Source organism: Phocoena sinus, chromosome 9, assembly GCF_008692025.1.
Source record: "Phocoena sinus isolate mPhoSin1 chromosome 9, mPhoSin1.pri, whole genome shotgun sequence".
Taxonomy (NCBI): Eukaryota; Metazoa; Chordata; class Mammalia; order Artiodactyla; family Phocoenidae; genus Phocoena; species Phocoena sinus.
Window position 1 is genome coordinate 55,066,198 of NC_045771.1, and position 18,959 is coordinate 55,085,156.

The 18,959-nt window shown below is 38.1% G+C and overlaps 1 protein-coding gene across 3 annotated transcripts in view; it reads left to right on the forward strand.

The window, feature by feature from the left end:
• The window catches only part of CDK14 (cyclin dependent kinase 14), a 595,562-nt gene that overhangs the window by 188,446 nt on the left and 388,157 nt on the right, over positions 1 to 18,959 (forward strand). For all 3 annotated transcript variants that reach the window (XM_032642400.1, XM_032642402.1, XM_032642401.1), the window contains one exon: positions 12,585 to 12,664. In XM_032642400.1, coding sequence (XP_032498291.1) covers positions 12,585 to 12,664 — 80 coding nt within the window. The remainder of the gene's footprint in view (positions 1 to 12,584; positions 12,665 to 18,959) is intronic.

Genomic DNA, 18,959 nt, shown 5'->3' on the forward strand with positions numbered 1-18,959 from the left:
TCACTGTGATTGTGGTGCTGTAGTTAGACTTTTAAAAAAGAGAATTGTGAATTATTTTTATTTTTGGATGTAGTATAAGATATAGCATGTAAGAATTACCCAGAAGATAATAGGTAATCCAGGATAGGGAAAAATGATAATATCATCAAGAAGTATATCCATTTCTTGTCTGCTTGTTTGAAGCATTTTCTATGGGAAAAAGAAGCTACTGAAGGTAAAAATCTATTTGAAGTGGCAACTTGACCTCAGAAGTAGAACATTTGATTTCTCTAGAAATATAAAATGCAGCCTTTCCAAAGACCTCAGTAATATGTTTCCCCACACAAGTGTGCTTGAAAACGGGACTAGAGAAAAACAACACAAAAAAAACTCTCCTACTTCTTCTTTTTCTTTACCTTCACACTGTCCCTTAATTCCTAGTTTTCAGTGCATATGAGTGTATAGAGATGTATATTTAGGGATATGAATTGTTGTATGTTACAGCTGAAAACTTATAGAACTAACTAATACAGGAAGCTTCAAATCTCACTATGTGTGAAAAATCAATCTATAAAAACTTCTCATAATAAACTACGTTTTTTTTTTGTGGTACGCGGGCCTCTCACTGTTGTGGCCTCTCCCGTAGCGGAGCACAGGCTCCGGACGCGCAGGCTCAGCGGCCATGGCTCACGGGCCCAGCCACTCTGCGGCATGTGGGATCTTCTCGGACCGGGGCATGAACCCGTGTCCCCTGTATCGGCAGGCAGACTCTCAACCACTGCGCCAGCAGGGAAGCCCTACTTACTTTTTATGAAACCCTCCCATCTCATCAAATAAATATGGCTCTTTTCTAGTAATTTTAGGGGTAGTATAACCAACCACCTTCACATCTATGGATGTCCTGGGCATCTTTTCCATGCTTCCTGCCTTTTCTTGATAAGTTAACAATTCTTCCATTCTTTGTCTTTGATAACTTTGCTTATCTTTTTTTTTTTTTTAAAGAAACTTACCTTTGTTTATTATGCATTTTAGTTGTCTGATACTATCTTATTTCTTCTTTGGCTGGTAAGCTCCTCAAGGGCTGTATGCATGTGACTTTTTGCTCTTCCCAGAATGGTTCCTTGTAACTGGAGGTATTCCAGAAGAATATCGAGATGTGTACAACCCCTTGCCCTAAAACTCTGGAAGGTTAATGTATGAACATGGATGATAAAAGTCTCTCAAATGCGGGCTTCCCTGGTGGCGCAGTGGTTGGGAGTCTGCCTGCCGATGCGGGGGACGCGGGTTCGTGCCCCGGTCTGGGAGGATCCCGCATGCCGCGGAGCGGCTGGGCCCGTGAGCCATGGCCGCTGAGCCTGCGCGTCCGGAGCCTGTCCTCCGCAACGGGAGAGGCCGCAGCGGTGAGAGGCCCGCGTAACGCAAAAAAAAAAAAAAAAAAAAAAAAAGTCTCTCAAATGCAAACAAATATCGGACCAGATAACCACAGTACAATCCAGCTGAGTGAGGGAAGGAGAGGAAGCATCAGTAACTCAGGAAAAGCTTAGGTTGAAGTTTACACACAAAAGATGCTATTGGGGTAAAAACAAGTACAAATTACCTTCTGTTTTGCTTACATCATTGCTACCAAGGAGAGTTTGCTTTAAGCACTGAAGTGCAAAGCAAACATAGGAGTGAATTAAATTATCAAATGTCTTAGGAAGTCTGACAGTACTATGTTTTTCTAAGGAGTTCTGATTTAAGACCTGAGACGACTGTTTCACAAACTTTTAAAGAATTTGGGAGTTGAGATTGTCCCATAATTGTTAGTCATCTTTGAGGAACTATGAAAAATTGTAGAGACATTAGCAGCCTTGAGATGTCCAAATGTTCAGAGAAGAAGATGGAAATGGTGTGGCTTCCTCCCTGCATGCCTTTCTCATTTCCCCTCCTCCAGTGGAAAATTTTAGGACAGATTATCACTCAGATTATTTCTGAGTAAATCAAAATAGGAAGAAAAATAATGATGTAGGAGTTCATAAAAAAATTATGTCATACCTAAATAACCTTAATTCCTCTTTCTGATGAGATTGTTAAGCTAGTGGACTGGAACACTGTAGATGCTGGGTATCTGCTTGTTTTTCAAACATGGGTAAATGTTCTGATTATGTTCTGGTAGGTAAGAGAGCCATAGACAGTTGAGTGATATGCTGTTTCTGGCGGTGGATTTAAAACAGGTTGGTAAGAGTGGTAGGGTTTCTAGTACCTCTGTTACATGGTAAAGGGTTGACTCATTTGTTCACCATGGAGCCCTAACTGTGTGCCAGATGCAGATTTTCCAGCACAGTCCAATGGTAGAGGCAGAAGGTCAGTGCAGTGGTTTGGGACAGAGGGCCATGGAGAGGAAGGGCTGGATTAGAGAGTTTGAAAGTGAAAAGGGAAGGAGGGAGGGGGGAAAAGAGAGAGAAAGAGAAGACAGTCAATGAAGCCACGTCCCCCAGAGGTGGATGGGGTATGTGTCAAGAGTGTGGTGTCCAAGAGCACTGCCCTGGACCTCATCCTGTTCAGTGTTTCTATTCTACCTCAGAGAAGGACACACAGAAGGATGGGCAGCCAGTGCTTGTCAAAAACAAGATTAGAATTTAGACAGGAGAGGTTTGAGCAGTTGGTTGCTGCTGACAAGTTGGAGTCTTATTAGGAATAAATCAAATTCCTGAAATTATGTTTAAAAAGTGAATTATTAGGCCTAGGTCATGTTAGAGATGGTGTGATTGTGGGGCCCATGAAGAAAACTCAGGGATTTTAATTGTTGGCAAGATCCATGAGTTAATAGTGTTTTGTGCTGATCACAGGTGAATACATGCTGAGGCCAAATGAGTACCAGTCGAGTTTCTGGAATGGGGCGGGGTAGTCTCCCAGTCCACTCAGCACTTATCAGACCACATCTGGTAGTGTGTACACCTTGGCAAGCACATTTTACAAGGGGTTAATCAGCCCCGACTTACCAAAGGCTTGCAACTAGGACTGTGAGGGCGCTCAAAATAGTTGAAAAAATTTGAACGTTTACCGAGAAAAAGGAGACTTCAGTGTTGGAGAGACCAGACAAAGGAAGAAAGACAACGAGCACGTGATGTCGGAACCTGAAGGCTTACTTAACACAGTGGTTCCCAACCCTGGTTACACTTTACAGTCACCCAGGATGTTTTTAAAAAATATGGATGCTAGGACCCCACACTGCACCAACTAAATCAGGGGTGGAGCCAGGCATGGGTATGTTTTAAAGTTTTCCAGTTGATTTAAAAATGTAGTCGGGGGTGAGAACCTGTACCTTGGTTTCTGTGCAGCCACAGAGGCTGGTGCCAGCTCCAGGCCTTGCCTGATGCACGCAGAGGGCAGCCAAAACAGTAGTCCCTACTCTACCTGCTTCCAAGAGGCTGTCAGGATGGAATCTCCCCTGCCTCACACCACTGTTTACCACAGGCATGGTATAAAACGCCCTGATGGTTTATTATCTTTCAGACCTCACCTGTGTATTTGCACTATATCTCCTACTCTGTCCCTTCCTCATGTCCTTCAGGCTCTTTTTATGTTGTCTAGCTCTAGATCTAGAATACTGTTTTCTGATTTACAAATGCTTACGTGTGTTCGACTTTCTTCTGAGTGTTTACTTCTGCTTTAACAGAAAATTGGCTCTCTCTTGAAGTTACTGCTTCCCTTGAAGTCCTCCAAATGACTCACAAGTTTTTATGTCTAGCCTAAACTTCTATGTCTAGACTAAGATCCTCCCAAATAGGACTCTTGATTCTCTGTCTAAATCTCTTCTTCTTTAGTTTCCCTTGAGTCAGTACACGTGCCTCCATCCACACAGAAACTAAAGTCAGGACATTTGGAGTCATCCTTTACCACTTGCCCTATGCCCAATTCAGTTTATCCTAACAGTCTCTTGATTCTGTCTTCAGAATATTGTTTTCCTTTTCCCCATTGCTCTTACCAATACCCTAGTACTTTGTGACCACCATCTTTCCCCTGGACCACTGTAGTAGCTGCCTGACCGCCCTCCCTACTCCCACTATTGTGCTCCTTCAGGCTGTTCTCTACACGATAGTGAGGGAGCTGCAGACACACAATTTAATCATATCCCCTTTCTTAAGATTTCCCGGTGATTTTTTTAAATCAGTCCTTTCTGTGGCCCTCAATGGGCCTGCATGATCTGGCTCTCTTGTCCCTCTCTGCACGTCCCCCTCCCCTACCCCCTGCCGGCCAACAAGCTCCAGCCACTCTTTCTTTCTTATAGCTTTGTTTAACACATGGTGTTCTCTGCCCCTTGGCTTTTGTACAGGTTGTTCCATCTGCCTGGAATGTTCTTTGCTTACTCTTCTATATTTCTTGTTTCAGCTTAAATGTCACATTTTCAGAGAATCCTTCCCTGTCTAATCTAAAATAGGTTCTTTTTTTTTTTATTGAAGTATAGTTGACTTACAATGTTTCGGGTGTACAGCAAAGATATTCAGTTGTACACACGTATATATATTCTTTTTCAGATTCTTTTCCATTATAGGTTATTATAAGATATTGAATATAGTTCCCTGTGTTATACAGTAGGTCCTTGTTGGTTACCTATTTTATACATAGTAGTGTGTATATGTTAATGCCAAACTCCTAATTTATCCCTGTCCACCCCCGCTTCCCCTTTGGTAACCATAAGTTTGTTTTCTGTGTCTGTGAGTCTATTTCTATTTTGTAAATAAGTTCATTAGTATCATTAAAATAGGTTCTTTATCTTTTTTATGGCATGCTGTGATATTCCTTCATTGCATTTATCCCAACTTGTATTGGGTATGTTTTTTAATTTTTAAAGAACTTCTTACGGAGTTTTGATAAACCCCCATCAGTTTCCAACACTGACAACCTGTGTCTAATCTTGTTTCATCTGTATTCATTCCTTCCAATTATTTTGAAACAAACCCCAAACATCATATTATTTCATTTTATATTTTTTTCTTTAACAGATAAGGCCTCTATTTTAAAACACTGAACCATGATCACATGTAAAAAATTTAACGATTTCTTTATCATCGAATATATAGTCAGTGTTAAAATAAACTTTGCTGGAATCAAGATAAAATCGGGTTCATACATTGCAATTAATTGCCATTAGTTCATCTCTCTCTTTTAATCTATGGGTTCTCCCCTCCTTTTTTTCTTGAAATTCATTTCTTGAAGAAACAGGTTCATTTCCCTATGGTTTCCTGTAGTCCGGAGTTTTCTGATTATATCCCAATGGTGTTATTTAACTTGTTCCCTTATCTCCTTGAAATAAGTAGTTAGATTTGGATGTGGTCAGATTCCAGTTGGATTGATTCCATTGAGAGGGATGAATGCTTCCATCAGGGGGCACATAATATCTGGTAGCTTCTTTTTGTGACTTTAGCAACCATTAATGGTGATATTCAAATTCTGTCATTCCCTCTTCATTTGTTACATGCAGTGCATCTATGCAGAGAAACTTCACTTATGAACTGTCTGTTTACACTGAGGTACAGTGTATGCGAAAGTATATGAAAAGGGAAGGTAAATGCTTGATATATTCTCTTTAACAGTTTTTAAACTAATGAGATGGTTCCGTAGTACTCTCCAAATGTGACTCATGAATTTCTTTTAAAGTCTCCTTATAAACTTATTGATTTAAACATATTTAATTCCTTTCAATCACAGGTATTAGTTTAGTGATGCTTAAATTGTCCCCTGTTTGAAGAGCGAGCACCTTCTGTCTCCCTTTGGTGTATGTCAGCCGTCTTTGTAGTTACATGTTTTACGTCTGTCTCCTCGGTGAGACTTAAGTGCAGGGACCATGTCTGGGTTGTTTTATTCTTTATCCCAAGCACAAAATCACAGTCTCTCAATTAGTATTTGTTGACTAGGAGGCAGGATATTAAAACTTAATTAAGGGCAGGGCTGTCTTGTGGAAGAGCATTTAGTTTAGTCTTGGTGGACTCAGACCTGGAATCAGAGAATAGAAGTTACAGGAAGCAAATTTTGGCTCAGCATAAAAAAGGACTAAGTAATTTGGGTATTTTAGAGGGGTTGAGTTCCACCAAAGTCTTTTGAGGAGCTACTTTGCTCCAGGGAGTGGGAGGACAAAGACAATCAAGCCAGTCAGGATTTTTTTGTCTGTTCAGGAGCTTGAATGATCACTGAAGTTGCTTCTACTTTTTAAGGTAATAAGACTCTCAAATCCTTTATTGACAGATTTTATTTTTGGAAAGGTACAAGTTTAAAATTATTGAAATGTAATTATTTTATTTTCTCCCATGAATAATATATATTCCTCTAATTTTATGTTTCAAAGTATTATGAGGTTTTACATTTAATAAAACATCATTATCAATATTTTGTCAAATGTACAAACTCATAATAATTGTTGGTTGAGCACACCCTTTTTCTCAGTACATTAAATCATTAGACTTTTTGCATTATTAATCACATCCTAATAAGTAGCCATTGTGCTATTCTCGTATAAATCTTTGGATTTTTTTTAAAAGAAATTAATTTAACAGAAATGGCATTAGTCTTTTTCCTCTTCTCTCTGCATTATTTTGATAAAGATTAGGGTGAGGGCTTCCCTGGTGGCGCAGTGGCTGAGAGTCCGCCTGCCGATGCAGGGGACGCAGGTTCGTGCCCTGGTCCAGGAAGATCCCACATGCCGTGGAGTGGCTGGGCCCGTGAGCCATGGCCGCTGAGCCTGCGCGTCCGGAGCCTGTGCTCCACAACAGTGAGAGACGCGCGTACCGCAAAAAAAAAAAAAAAAAAAAAAAAAAAAAAAATTAGGGTGAGGTGTGATTACTGACAACTTACCTTGAAATTCTAAATTTACTTTTCCAGAATAAAGTATTGTAGATAACACTTTTAGAATATTTCAGAATATCAAAGGTTAAATAGTATTGAGATGATTTCTCATTTATACCTGAATATAAATTGAATTTAGGTGGAAATAGCAAGGCCATGAATATTTAGTTGTTTTTAATTTTTGAAGTGTGTATGTGAGACAGTATAGTCAGCGTTCCAACAGTGTCCTAAGAGGGAATTAATAAAAGAAGCACTAATGGGAAAACCTTTAAACTGTTTTTAATGACTTTGCCAAAAATTTATAAGTTCAGCTCAAAATACTGTCCTTGATGTACTCCGCCTTGCCATTGTCAATCCCTCAGTAGTAACTACATTTCCTTGTATTGCTTCTAAACCAATACAGTAAGGAAACAAAAGCATTGTATCTCCCTGCACGCAGTATTGTTTTCCATAGCAGTTTCTCTTGAGACAAAATCATAATGGAAGAGAGAGGCAGAATATATTAAATTTACCAGAGTATATTAAATTTCTTTTAGGTGTATTGCCTTAATTTCCTTTATGTCCTCTACACATACTTTCTTCTAGGTGTAAGCACATGAACACTATCTTCAAAGACAACCTAGATAATATTTGTTATTTTGTTTTATTGTACTAAGTTATCTTATGAATTTGAGGTAACTAATGTGATAGAAAACCTTTAGGCTTTCCTTTGAGGACTGTCTGTAAGGAAATTCTCTTTGTGCATCGTCTTTTGAGCCAGGCAAGTTTAGCCTAAGTGGGGAGTTTTCCTTTATAGGGTTCACAAAATGTTAAAGTAACAAATGCATGAAAAACTGAATAGGCTGTGCTCCTTATTCAAAACTTCTCAATCGTGCGTAATCCACACAAGATCATTTTATTATTTACAAACTTAGGGCACATAGATTTGTGGACAGAATTTCTGAAGTTGGCAGAGATTTGGATCTGTGGTTAGGACCGGTTTGAAAGCTGGATCCACTCTAGTGTGGCTTTGCCAGGACAGCCAGCCTCTCCATGTCTGTGCGTGGATAGCTCTGTGCTCGGACGTTCCCCTGGCTTTTCCTCCTGATGCAGTTGACAGCTGTTCCTGTGTGACATGCGGACTAAAGCAGTGTCACTTGTCCTTGGGCCTGAAGTGAGCTTCACAGTGAGGACACGCTGGGAAAGACAGTGGTTGGAAGAATTAGAAAATAGTAAAGAATCTCTGAAATTAAAACAGCTCCCTAGATAGCTTAGAATAACTAGACACAAACCTGGCAATATCTCCAATAGAAAGTTCTGTGGTGATATTAACACAATTGAAAGCATTTTTTTTTGCTATATTATTTACCTGAATTAATGTTTCCATTTGCCAATCAAGCCTTGATTACCTTCTATTCATTAGCCTTTGATTTAATTAATAAAACTTGTTAAAGAGAAATCTTCAGTGTTTTCCTGTAAACAGCTCTAATTTATTGATTCAATTTGAATTTTGTAATTATTCTAAAGAACTTCAATGTTTGAAGTATGTGTTCTGAATACTTAATAAAATAGTTTAAACCATACAAGGTAATTATTAGATACCATGTTTATTTTGTTTTTCATAGAATAATAGGTATCTTCTTTTGATATCTCTAAAACAATGACATTTTGTTAGAGTTCGTCACTTAGAATTTCAAGTGTTTCAGTCGGTACTAAAGTTAAAAAAATATGCCCCAAAGGTAGAATATTAGAAAATGTGTAATGTTATTTTTTCAAAAGGTACCTTTTCCAAAAGTGGAACCAGTGACTTATGTTTTTTCTAGACTTTAGAACTGAGGGATTCAGTGGTTGGTGAGTGTCTAGACATGTAGAGAAAAACTAATTAAGAAAAGAGAGAGTCACAATGACTCTTAGGTTAGAGGCTATTTGATAATCAATATGGTTCTTAATGGGAAACCAATGAAGCGGTTGGAGAAGAGGGAAATACTGGTTACTAGTCTGGGCTCAGATTATTACAGATAGTGAGAGTTCTGAAACATGTCTGTTGGGTGAAAAAGGTTAATTAACAAAGCATTCTATAAATTCTAAAATCTTAAGGAAATGAAAACTTTCTATATCTTCATGCATCATCAAAAACAAAGAGACTGAACCTTTAATTTGAAAAAAGAAAACAAACATGAAAGAAGGTATTGAAATCTTTTTATATATTTTTGAAATTATTGAAAATAATTTTATACTGAATTCTTGAGATATTTATAGGTATGAGGAAAGAAATATCAGTATATTAACATTATTAATATTCAGTCAATAAAGTATTTTGAGGGCTTCCCTGGTGGCGCAGTGGTTGAGAGTCCGCTTGCCGATGCAGGGGACACGGGTTCGTGCCCTGGTCCGGGAAGATCCCACATACCACGGAGCGGCTAGGCCCGTGAGCCATGGCCACTGAGCCTGTGCGTCCGGAGCCTGTGCTCCGCAACAGTAGAGGCCACAACAGTGAGAGGCCCGCGTACCGCAAAAAAAAAAAAAAAAAAAAAAAGTATTTTGAGAGTCTACTCTGTGCCAGACAGTTTTAGGCACTGGGCATGTAACAGTTAACAAAACAGAAGAAGAGTTCCTTTTCTGTATTCTCCTGGAGCTAATAATCTAGTATAAATTTTAAGGAATTTTTTAGTTTCATATGATATAATACATAAAATCTAAATGTCTTTAACTGCTGTGATTATCGTAACTATAAGAAATTGATAGTTGGAGGTTTTAACTCATGGAGAGTTGTGCTTCAGAATCAGGATCCCATTAACTTGGATCTTATTCTTTTATGCAGTTTATCATAGTAAATATGTTCAAAATTTTTTTCGCCACAAAAATAATGCACACTAGCCTGTGAGATTGCTTAAAGGTGTTCCTTCTCTAGTTGCATTTAAAGCATGAGTGCTGGTTCAATTAAAGGCTCTTCTTTCAGTGTATTACAGGAGACTCATAGCTTCATGGTCTCAGAGTGTGTTTTAAGCAGATAGCCTTCCAAAATCACAAATTCCCTGTATTCTAGAATTCAGTTCACGGTATATGCAAGCCAGCGATCTCAAGGGAAAGGGAAAAGCTTTGTGGGAAGAAGTTTGTATGTGTTTTTTATGGGTGAGGGGAGAATATCGATAAATGAAGGCAAAATTCCAAGCAGTTCCTGGAATCAGTTCCTGCCTCCTCAGGGAGCCAGTGACGAGCTCAGCTGGGCTGAGAAAATCTGTGCAGATGTGAGTACTGACTGCATCCCAGCCCCAAGCCCTGCCAGAGGCCTCCTTTAGTCATAAAGGGCAAAATGGCCAGCACAAGTCACACTCACCAGTTGAACCCCATGTGAATATTAATTTTTTGCTTGCACCTGGGTATCTAGAGCATAATCAGGATTAGAAGAAAATCAAGGTGATGTACTCAGGAGAGTTGCAGAGCAGAAAAGCGGCAGGCCTGTCCTCCAGCTGAGAGACACAAGGGAAAATAAACATGACTCCTAGCCTTGAGGAGACAGCACATTGTGGAGCGTTATAACTGGATGTCCTTTGACTACTGTAACCAATAATGTATTTCAACAATCCGTTTGATGAGGGATGCCAGTAGGATGGTTGGGCTGTGATGATTCCCTTGACCTTTGTGCCTGTGGCAGTTGTTTGTTTGTTTGTTTTTTTCGAAAACAGACCAATTGGTTGCAGTTCTTTACAAAGAGACATTCAAATTCTTTATTTCAGACTCAGGCACTGGATTCTCTGGGCCACACGAGCTCTCCTTTGCTGATTCCATAGCCTCTAAAGATTTTTGGTTGCAATTTAAATTGCAGTAAGAAACCATTTTTCACCTATCAGATTGGCAAAATCAATGGTTGATAACATAGTATATACTGGTAAAGGGGAAACAGGAGCTCCTATTTTCTATAGGTTGTATAAATTGGTACAACCTATACGTAGGATAATTTCTCAGTGTCATCAGAGTTAGAATTTAGAAATACACTTTTTTTTTTTTTTGGCTGTCCACACCCTACTTTGTTTCCCCCCCCCCCCCCCCAACATCTTTATTGGAGTATAATTGCTTTACAATGGTGTGTTAGTTTCTACTTTGTAACAAAGTGAATCAGCTATACATATACATATATCCCCATATCTCTTTCTTCTTGTGTCTCCCTCCCTCCCACCCTCCCTATCCCACCCCTCTAGGTGGTCACAAAGCACTGAGCTGATCTCCCTGTGCTATGCGGCTGCTTTCCACTAGCTATCTATTTTATATTTGGTAGTGTATATATGTACATGCTACTCTCTCACTTCGTCCCAGCTTACCCTTCCCCCTCCTCATGTCCTCAAGTCCATTCTCTAGTAGGTCTGCGTCTTTATTCCTGTCCTGCCCCTAGGTTCTTCGTGACCTTTTTGTTTGTTTGTTTTTAGATTCCATATATATGTGTTAGCATACGATATTTGTTTTTCTCTTTCTGACTTACTTCACTCTGTATGACAGACTCTAGGTCCATCCACAGTTTACTTTTAGGAATTTGTCTTACAGATGTATTTTTACATGGATGAAATTATGTCCAAGAATATTTATTATATCATTGTTTTATGGCCAAAAATTGGGAACCTGCTAAATGCCTATCAGTAGAGGACTGGCGTTAAATTAAGCATACTACACTCATACAAAGGAACACCCTGTGGTCTTTCAAAAGCAAGAGACAATTTTCTATGAATTTATGAGGAAGTCACCAAAGTATATCGAGTGATAAAAATAATATACACTGTACCCTGTATGCCATATTACCATTTGTGTGTGTGTGTGTGTTAAGTATATATGTTAAGCTAAGTTACCTCTCTCAGGTAAGTGGTGACCTCAGAGGGTGGGAACTGGGTGTGGCGGGGAGATTTACTTTTCATTAAATGCTTTGTGTTTCTTTTACTTATTTTAATTAAGGAAGTATGTTGGTAAGCCTAGTCAAGGTAGAAAGTAGAGCAGTCAACTAGAAGACCAACATAGATAATCATGTCTTTATTTTATTAACAGAATAGATTGGATAAAAAGTTATCTGCCTAGCGTAATCTTACTTTTAATTAGAGCTGAGCTGATACACATTTGGAATGTGTCTAGAAGAAACATCTGCTTTGGATAGGTCTTCTGTAATTTTGTAATAGTAAAATATTCTTAACTTTTATTTTGATGATATACTGCATTATAAAACACAATCAGACTAATGTAATTTTAGGAGGCTCTAGTAAAAAAAAAATAGTGAAAAAGGGAGGAATGGGTGATGTTGAGAGAGAGACAGAGACAGACAGAGAAAGAAGAGGGAAGAGAGAAGGAAGAAGACTGAGTGTCAGGTTTCCGTCCTTGGGGATTGAATGACTTCAACTTAAGACTGAAGATAAAGACATTTCAGCAAAAGAAACAGAGGCGCTATTGGAGAAACAAAGGGAGAGTGTTATTTTGATGACTTGAGTTTTAATTAATCTGTGACTAATTGATCGAACATGGTGTTTTTGTTAAGTACTAGTTTCATTTTGGAAAGAACATAGAGTGAATCACAGAAAACTTCAGTTAAATCTTGGACTATGCAAGTGCGAATATTTAAAATGTGAATATTTAAAGTGTGAATATTTATGATGATGATACAGGATTCCCAGCCTTACTGAAATTAATCTTGTTGTGGTGGCATAATTGAGTTCTGACATTTTCAGTGCAAAAATGCATAAAATATAAATTGTAAGGAAGACAATTAGAACCATAACGGGAACATATTTTCACGGATTTGCTTCTCATCTTTTGTTTTGTTTCTCCAGGGTAAATGGGAAGTTGGTAGCCCTGAAGGTGATCAGGCTGCAAGAAGAAGAAGGTACACCTTTCACAGCTATCAGGGAAGGTAGGCATTTTCTCTTGTTATCTTTGCTTCTGTGTTTGCATGATGCTCATAGCTGTTTAACTATTATGCACCTCTGAATATGCTGCGTTTCTAAATTACATAGTTATATTTCTAATTGGAATGTGTAAACTGAAATTTAAAAATCAGTACCTCTTACGATCATAGCAATTCATGTTAAATAAAATAAAACTATCCTGCTGTATACTCAGGTGTGGAGAAAAAAACTGCTGTGCATTGATGGTGAGACTGTCACTAACTGAGGAATCTTACATGTCTGATTTTGTTTGCAGAGCTCCACGCACATATTAATCTAGAGTTACTCTATATTTATGACTTTTAAGGAAAGTTCTTAAAAATGAGGGGATTATGCTACCTTATTAGTCTTTTGTATTTCTTCTTTCTTGATTTTTGTTCCTGTTCTTTAATATATTTTCTATTGGTTTTTCTTACTGATTTATAGATGCTCTTTATATATCAGCATCATGTATGTTGTAATATTTTCTTCCATTCTGTCATTTTTCTAAAAAGTCTTTTTAACAGTTATTTGATACATATAAATTTAAAATTTTTATGACATGAAATTGCTCTATCTTTTGCTTTATTACTTCCTGCATAGTTTCTCTACTTCAAGAGAATGAAATACCTTCTTTTATTAGTGGGATCTTTTCAGTTCACTTTCAGAAATTTTAGTATTAATAGCTTCACCTATACTACATTTTTAAAAGTACAAATCTTGAAATAAGACTTCAGTTTATTTTTGCATTGAAGGAACCACAGTTACTTTTCTGCTGATCCACAGCAAGATAAATAACAGAGATTTACTTCAATAGTATTGTTAAGATATTGATGAATTAAATGTAGTCTGTCACTGGTCTGATTTGTTTCCCTGACCAGGGATTGAATCTGGACCACAGCAGTGAAAGCCTGGTATTCTAACCACGAGGCCACCAGGGAACTCCCAAGAAGTCTACTTTCTGTTTCACTTTCTCACCTTTCATTCTCCTTTTCTTTTTTTTTTTTTTCTTTTTTTTTGCTTTTTTAAACATCTTTATTGGGGTATAATTGCTTTACAATGGTGTGTTAGTTTCTGCTTTATAACAAAGTGAATCAGCTATACATATACATACGTTCCCATATGTCTTCCCTCTTGCATCTCCCTCCCTCCTACTCTCCCCATCCCACCCTTCCAGGCTGTCACAAAGCACCGAGCTAATATCCCTGTGCCTTGCGGCTGCTTCCCCCCAGCTATCTACCTTACTACGTTTGTTAGTGTGTATATGTCCATGACTCTCTCTCGCCCTGTCAAAACTCACCCTTCCCCCTCCCCATATCCTCAAGTCCGTTCTCCAGTAGGTCTGCGTCTTTATTCCTGTCTTACCCCTAGGTTCTTCATGACACTTTTTCCCCTTAAATTCCATATATATGTGTTAGCATACGGTATTTGCCTTTTTCTTTCTGACTTACTTCACTCTGTATGACAGACTCTAGGTCTATCCATCTCATTACAAATAGCTCAATTTCATTTCTTTTTAAGGCTGAGTAATATTCCATTGTGTATATGTGCCACATCTTCTTTATCCATTCATCCGATGATGGGCGCTTAGGTTGTTTCCATCTCCGGGCCATTGTAAATAGAGCTGCAATGAACATTTTGGTACATGACTCTTTTTGAATTTTGGTTTTCTCAGGGTATATGCCCAGTAGTGGGATTGCTGGGTCATGTGGTAATTCTATTTGTAGCTTTTTAAGGAACCTCCATACTGTTCTCCATAGTGGCTGAACCATTTCACATTCCCACCAGCAGTGCAAGAGTGTCCCCTTTTCTCCACACCCTCTCCAGCATTTATTGTTTCTAGATTTTTTGATGATGGCCATTCTGACTGGTGTGAGATGATATCTCATTGTAGTTTTGATTTGCATTTCTCTAACGATTAATGATGTTGAGCATTCTTTCATGTGTTTGTTGGCATTCTGTATATCTTCTTTGGAGAAATGTCTATTTAGGTCTTCTGCCCATTTTTGGATGGGGTTGTTTGTTTTTTTGTTATTGAGCTGCATGAGCTGCTTGTAAATTTTGGAGATTAATCCTTTGTCAGTTGCTTCATTTGCAAATGTTTTCTCCCATTCTGAGGGTTGTCTTTTGGTCTTGGTTATGGTTTCCTTTGCTGTGCAAAAGCTTTGAAGTTTCATTAGGTCCCATTTGTTTATTTTTGTTTTTATTTCCATTACTCTAGGAGGTGGGTCAGAAAGGATCTTGCTGTGATTTATGTCATAGAGTGTTCTTCCTATGTTTTCTTCTAAGAGTTTGATAGTTTCTGGCCTTACATTTAGGTCTTTAATCCATTTTGAGCTTATTTTTGTGTATGGTGTTAGGGAGTGATCTAATCTCATACTTTTACATGTACCTGTCCAGTTTTCCCAGCACCATTTATTGAAGAGGCTGTCCTTTCTCCACTGTACATTCCTGCCTCCTTTATCAAAGATAAGGTGTCCATATGTGCGTGGGTTTATCTCTGGGCTTTCTATCCTGTTCCACTGATCTATCTTTCTGTTTTTGTGCCAGTACCACACTGTCTTGATTACTGTTGCTTTGTAATATAGTCTGAAGTCAGGGAGCCTGATTCCTCCAGCTCCTTTTTTCGTTCTCAAGATTGCTTTGGCTATTCGGGGTCTTTTGTGTTTCCATACAAATTGCGAAATTTTTTGTTCTAGTTCTGTGAAAAATGCCAGTGGTAGTTTGATAGGGATTGCATTGAATCTGTAGATTGCTTTGGGTAGTAGAGTCATTTTCACAATGTTGATTCTTCCCATCCAAGAACATGGTATATCTCTCCATCTATTTGTATCATGTTTAGTTTCTTTCATCAGTGTCTTATAATTTTCTGCATACAGGTCTTTTGTCTCCTTAGGTAGGTTTATTCCTAGATATTTTATTCTTTTTGTTGCAATGGTAAATGGGAGTGTTTTCTTGATTTCACTTTCAGATTTTTCATCATTAGTATATAGGAATGCCAGAGATTTCTGTGCATTAATTTTGTATCCTGCTACTTTACCAAATTCATTGATTAGCTCTAGTAGTTTTCTGGTAGCATCTTTAGGATTCTCTATGTATAGTATCATGTCATCTGCAAACAGTGACAGCTTTACTTCTTCTTGTCCGATTTGGATTCCTTTTATTTCCTTTTCTTCTCTGATTGCTGTGGCTAAAACTTCCAAAATTATGTTGAATAAGAGTGGTGAGAGTGGGCAACCTTGTCTTGTTCCTGATCTTAGTGGAAATGCTTTCAGTTTTTCACCATTGAGGATGATGTTTGCTGTGGGCTTGTCATATATGGCCTTTATTATGTTGAGGAAAGTTCCCTCTATGCCTACTTTCTGGAGGGTTTTTATCATAAATGGGTGTTGAATTTTGTCGAAAGCTTTCTCTGCATCTATTGAGATGATCATATGGTTTTTCTCCTTCAATTTGTTAATATGGTTTATCACATTGATAGATTTGCGTATATTGAAGAATCCTTGCATTCCTGGAATAAACCCCACTTGATCATGGTGTATGATCCTTTTAATGTGCTGTTGGATTCTGTTTGCTAGTATTTTGTTGAGGATTTTTGCATCTATGTTCATCAGTGATATTGGCCTGTAGTTTTCTTCCTTTGTGACATCCTTGTCTGGTTTTGGTATCAAGGTGATGGTGGCCTCCTAGAAGGAATTTGGGAGTGTTCCTCCCTCTGCTATATTTTGGAAGAGTTCGAGAAGGATAGGTGTTAGCTCTTCTCTAAACGTTTGATAGAATTCACCTGTGAAGCCATCTGGTCCTGGGCTTTTGTTTGTTGGAAGGTTTTTAATCACAGTTTCAATTTCAGTGCTTGTGATTGGTCTGTTCATATTTTCTATTTCTTCCTGATTCAGTCTTGGCAGGTTGTGCATTTCTAAGAATTTGTCCATTTCTTCCAGATTGTCCATTTTATTGGCATAGAGTTGCTTGTAGTAATCTCTCATGATTTTTTTTATTTCTGCAGTGTCAGTTGTTACTTCTCCTTTTTCATTTCTAATTCTATTGATTTGAGTCTTCTCCCTTTTTTTCTTGATGAGTCTGGCTAGCGGTTTATCTATTTTGTTTATCTTCTCAAAGAACCAGCTTTTAGTTTTATTGATCTTTGCTATCGTCTCCTTCATTTCTTTTTCATTTATTTCTGATCTGATTTTTATGATTTCTTTCCTTCTGCTAGCTTTGGGGTTTTTTTGTTCTTCTTTCTCTAATTGCTTGAGGTGCAAGGTTAGGTTGTTTATTCGAGATGTTTCCTGCTTCTTAAGGTGGGCTTGTATTGCTATAAACTTCCCCCTTAGAACTGCTTTTGCTGCATCCCATAGGTTTTGGGTCGTTGTGTCTCCATTGTCATTTGTTTCTAGGTATTTTTTTATTTCCTCTTTGATTTCTTCAGTGATCACTTCATTATTAAGTAGTGTATTGTTTAGCCTCCATGTGTTTGTATTTTTTACAGATCTTTTCCTGTAATTGATATCTAGTCTCATGGTGTTGTGGTCAGAAAAGATACTTGATACAATTTCAGTTTTCTTAAATTTACCAAGGCTTGATTTGTGACCCAAGATATGATCTATCCTGGAGAATGTTCCATGAGCACTTGAGAAAAATGTGTATTCTGTTGTTTTTGGATGGAGTGTCCTATAAATATCAATTAAGTCCATCTTGTTTAATGTATCATTTAAAGCTTGTGTTTCCTTATTTATTTTCATTTTGGATGATCTGTCCATGGGTGAAAGTGGGGTGTTAAAGTCCCCTACTATGAATGTGTTACTGTCGATCTCCCCTTTTATGGCTGTTAATATTTGCCTTATGTATTGAGGTGCTCCTATGTTGGGTGCATAAATATTTACAATTGTTATATCTTCTTCTTGGATCGATCCCTTGATCATTATGTAGTGTCCTTCTTTGTCCCTTTTAATAGTCCTTATTTTAAAGTCTATTTTGTCTGATATGAGAATTGCTACTCCAGCTTTCTTTTGGTTTCCATTTGCATGGAATATCTTTTTCCATCCCCTTACTTTCAGTCTGTATGTGTCTCTAGGTCTGAAGTGGGTCTCTCGTAGACAGCATATATATGGGTCTTGTTTTTGTATCCATTCAGCCAATCTGTGTCTTTTGGTGGGAGCATTTAGTCCATTTACATTTAAGGTAATTATCGATATGTATGTTCCTATTTCCATTTTCTATATTGTTTTGGGTTCGCTACTATAGGTCGTTTCCTTCTCTTGTGTTTCGTGTCTAGAGAAGTTCCTTTAGCATTTGTTGTAAAGCTGGTTTGGTGGTGCTGAACTCTCTCAGCTTTTGCTTGTCTGTAAAGGTTTTAATTTCTCCATCAAATGTGAATGAGATCCTTGCTGGGTAGAGTAGTCTTGGTTGCAGGCTTTTCTCCTTCATCACTTTCAGTATGTCCTGCCACTCCCTTCTGGCTTGTAGGGTTTCTGCTGAGAGATCAGCTGTTAACCTTATGGGGATTCCCTTGTGTGTTATTTGTTGTTCTTCCCTTGCTGCTTTTAATATGCTTTCTTTGTATTTAATTTTTGACAGTGTGATTAATATGTGTCTTTGTGTATTTCTCCTTGGATTTATCCTGTATGGGACTCTCTGTGCTTCCTGGACTTGATTAACTATTTCCTTTCCCATATTAGGGAAGTTTTCAACTATAATCTCTTCAAATATTTTCTCAGTCCCTTTCTTTCTTTCTTCTTCTTCTGGAACCCCTATAATTCGAATGTTGGTGCGTTTCATGTTGTCCCAGAGGTCTCTGAGACTGTCCTCAGTTCTTTTCATTTTTTTTCTTTATTCTGCTCTGCAGTAGTTATTTCCACTATTTTATCTTCCAGGTCACTTATCCGTTCTTCTGCCTCAGTTATTCTGCTATTGATCCTATCTAGAGTGGTTTTAATTTCATTTATTGCATTGTTCATCGTTGCTTGTTTCATCTTTAGTTCTTGTAGGTCCTTGTTAACTGTTTCTTGCATTTTGTCCATTCTACTTCCAAGATTTCGGATCATCCTTACTATCATTATTCTGAATTCTTTTTCAGGTAGATTGCCTATTTCCTCTTCATTTGTTAGGTCTGGTGGGTTTTTATCTTGCTCCTTCATCTGCTGTGTGTTTTTCTGTCTTCTCATTTTGCTTATCTTACTGTGTTTGGGGTCTCCTTTTTGCAGGCTGCACTTTCGTAGTTCCCGTTGTTTTTGATGTCTGTCTCCAGTGGCTAAGGTTGTTTCAGCGGGTTGTGTAGGCTTC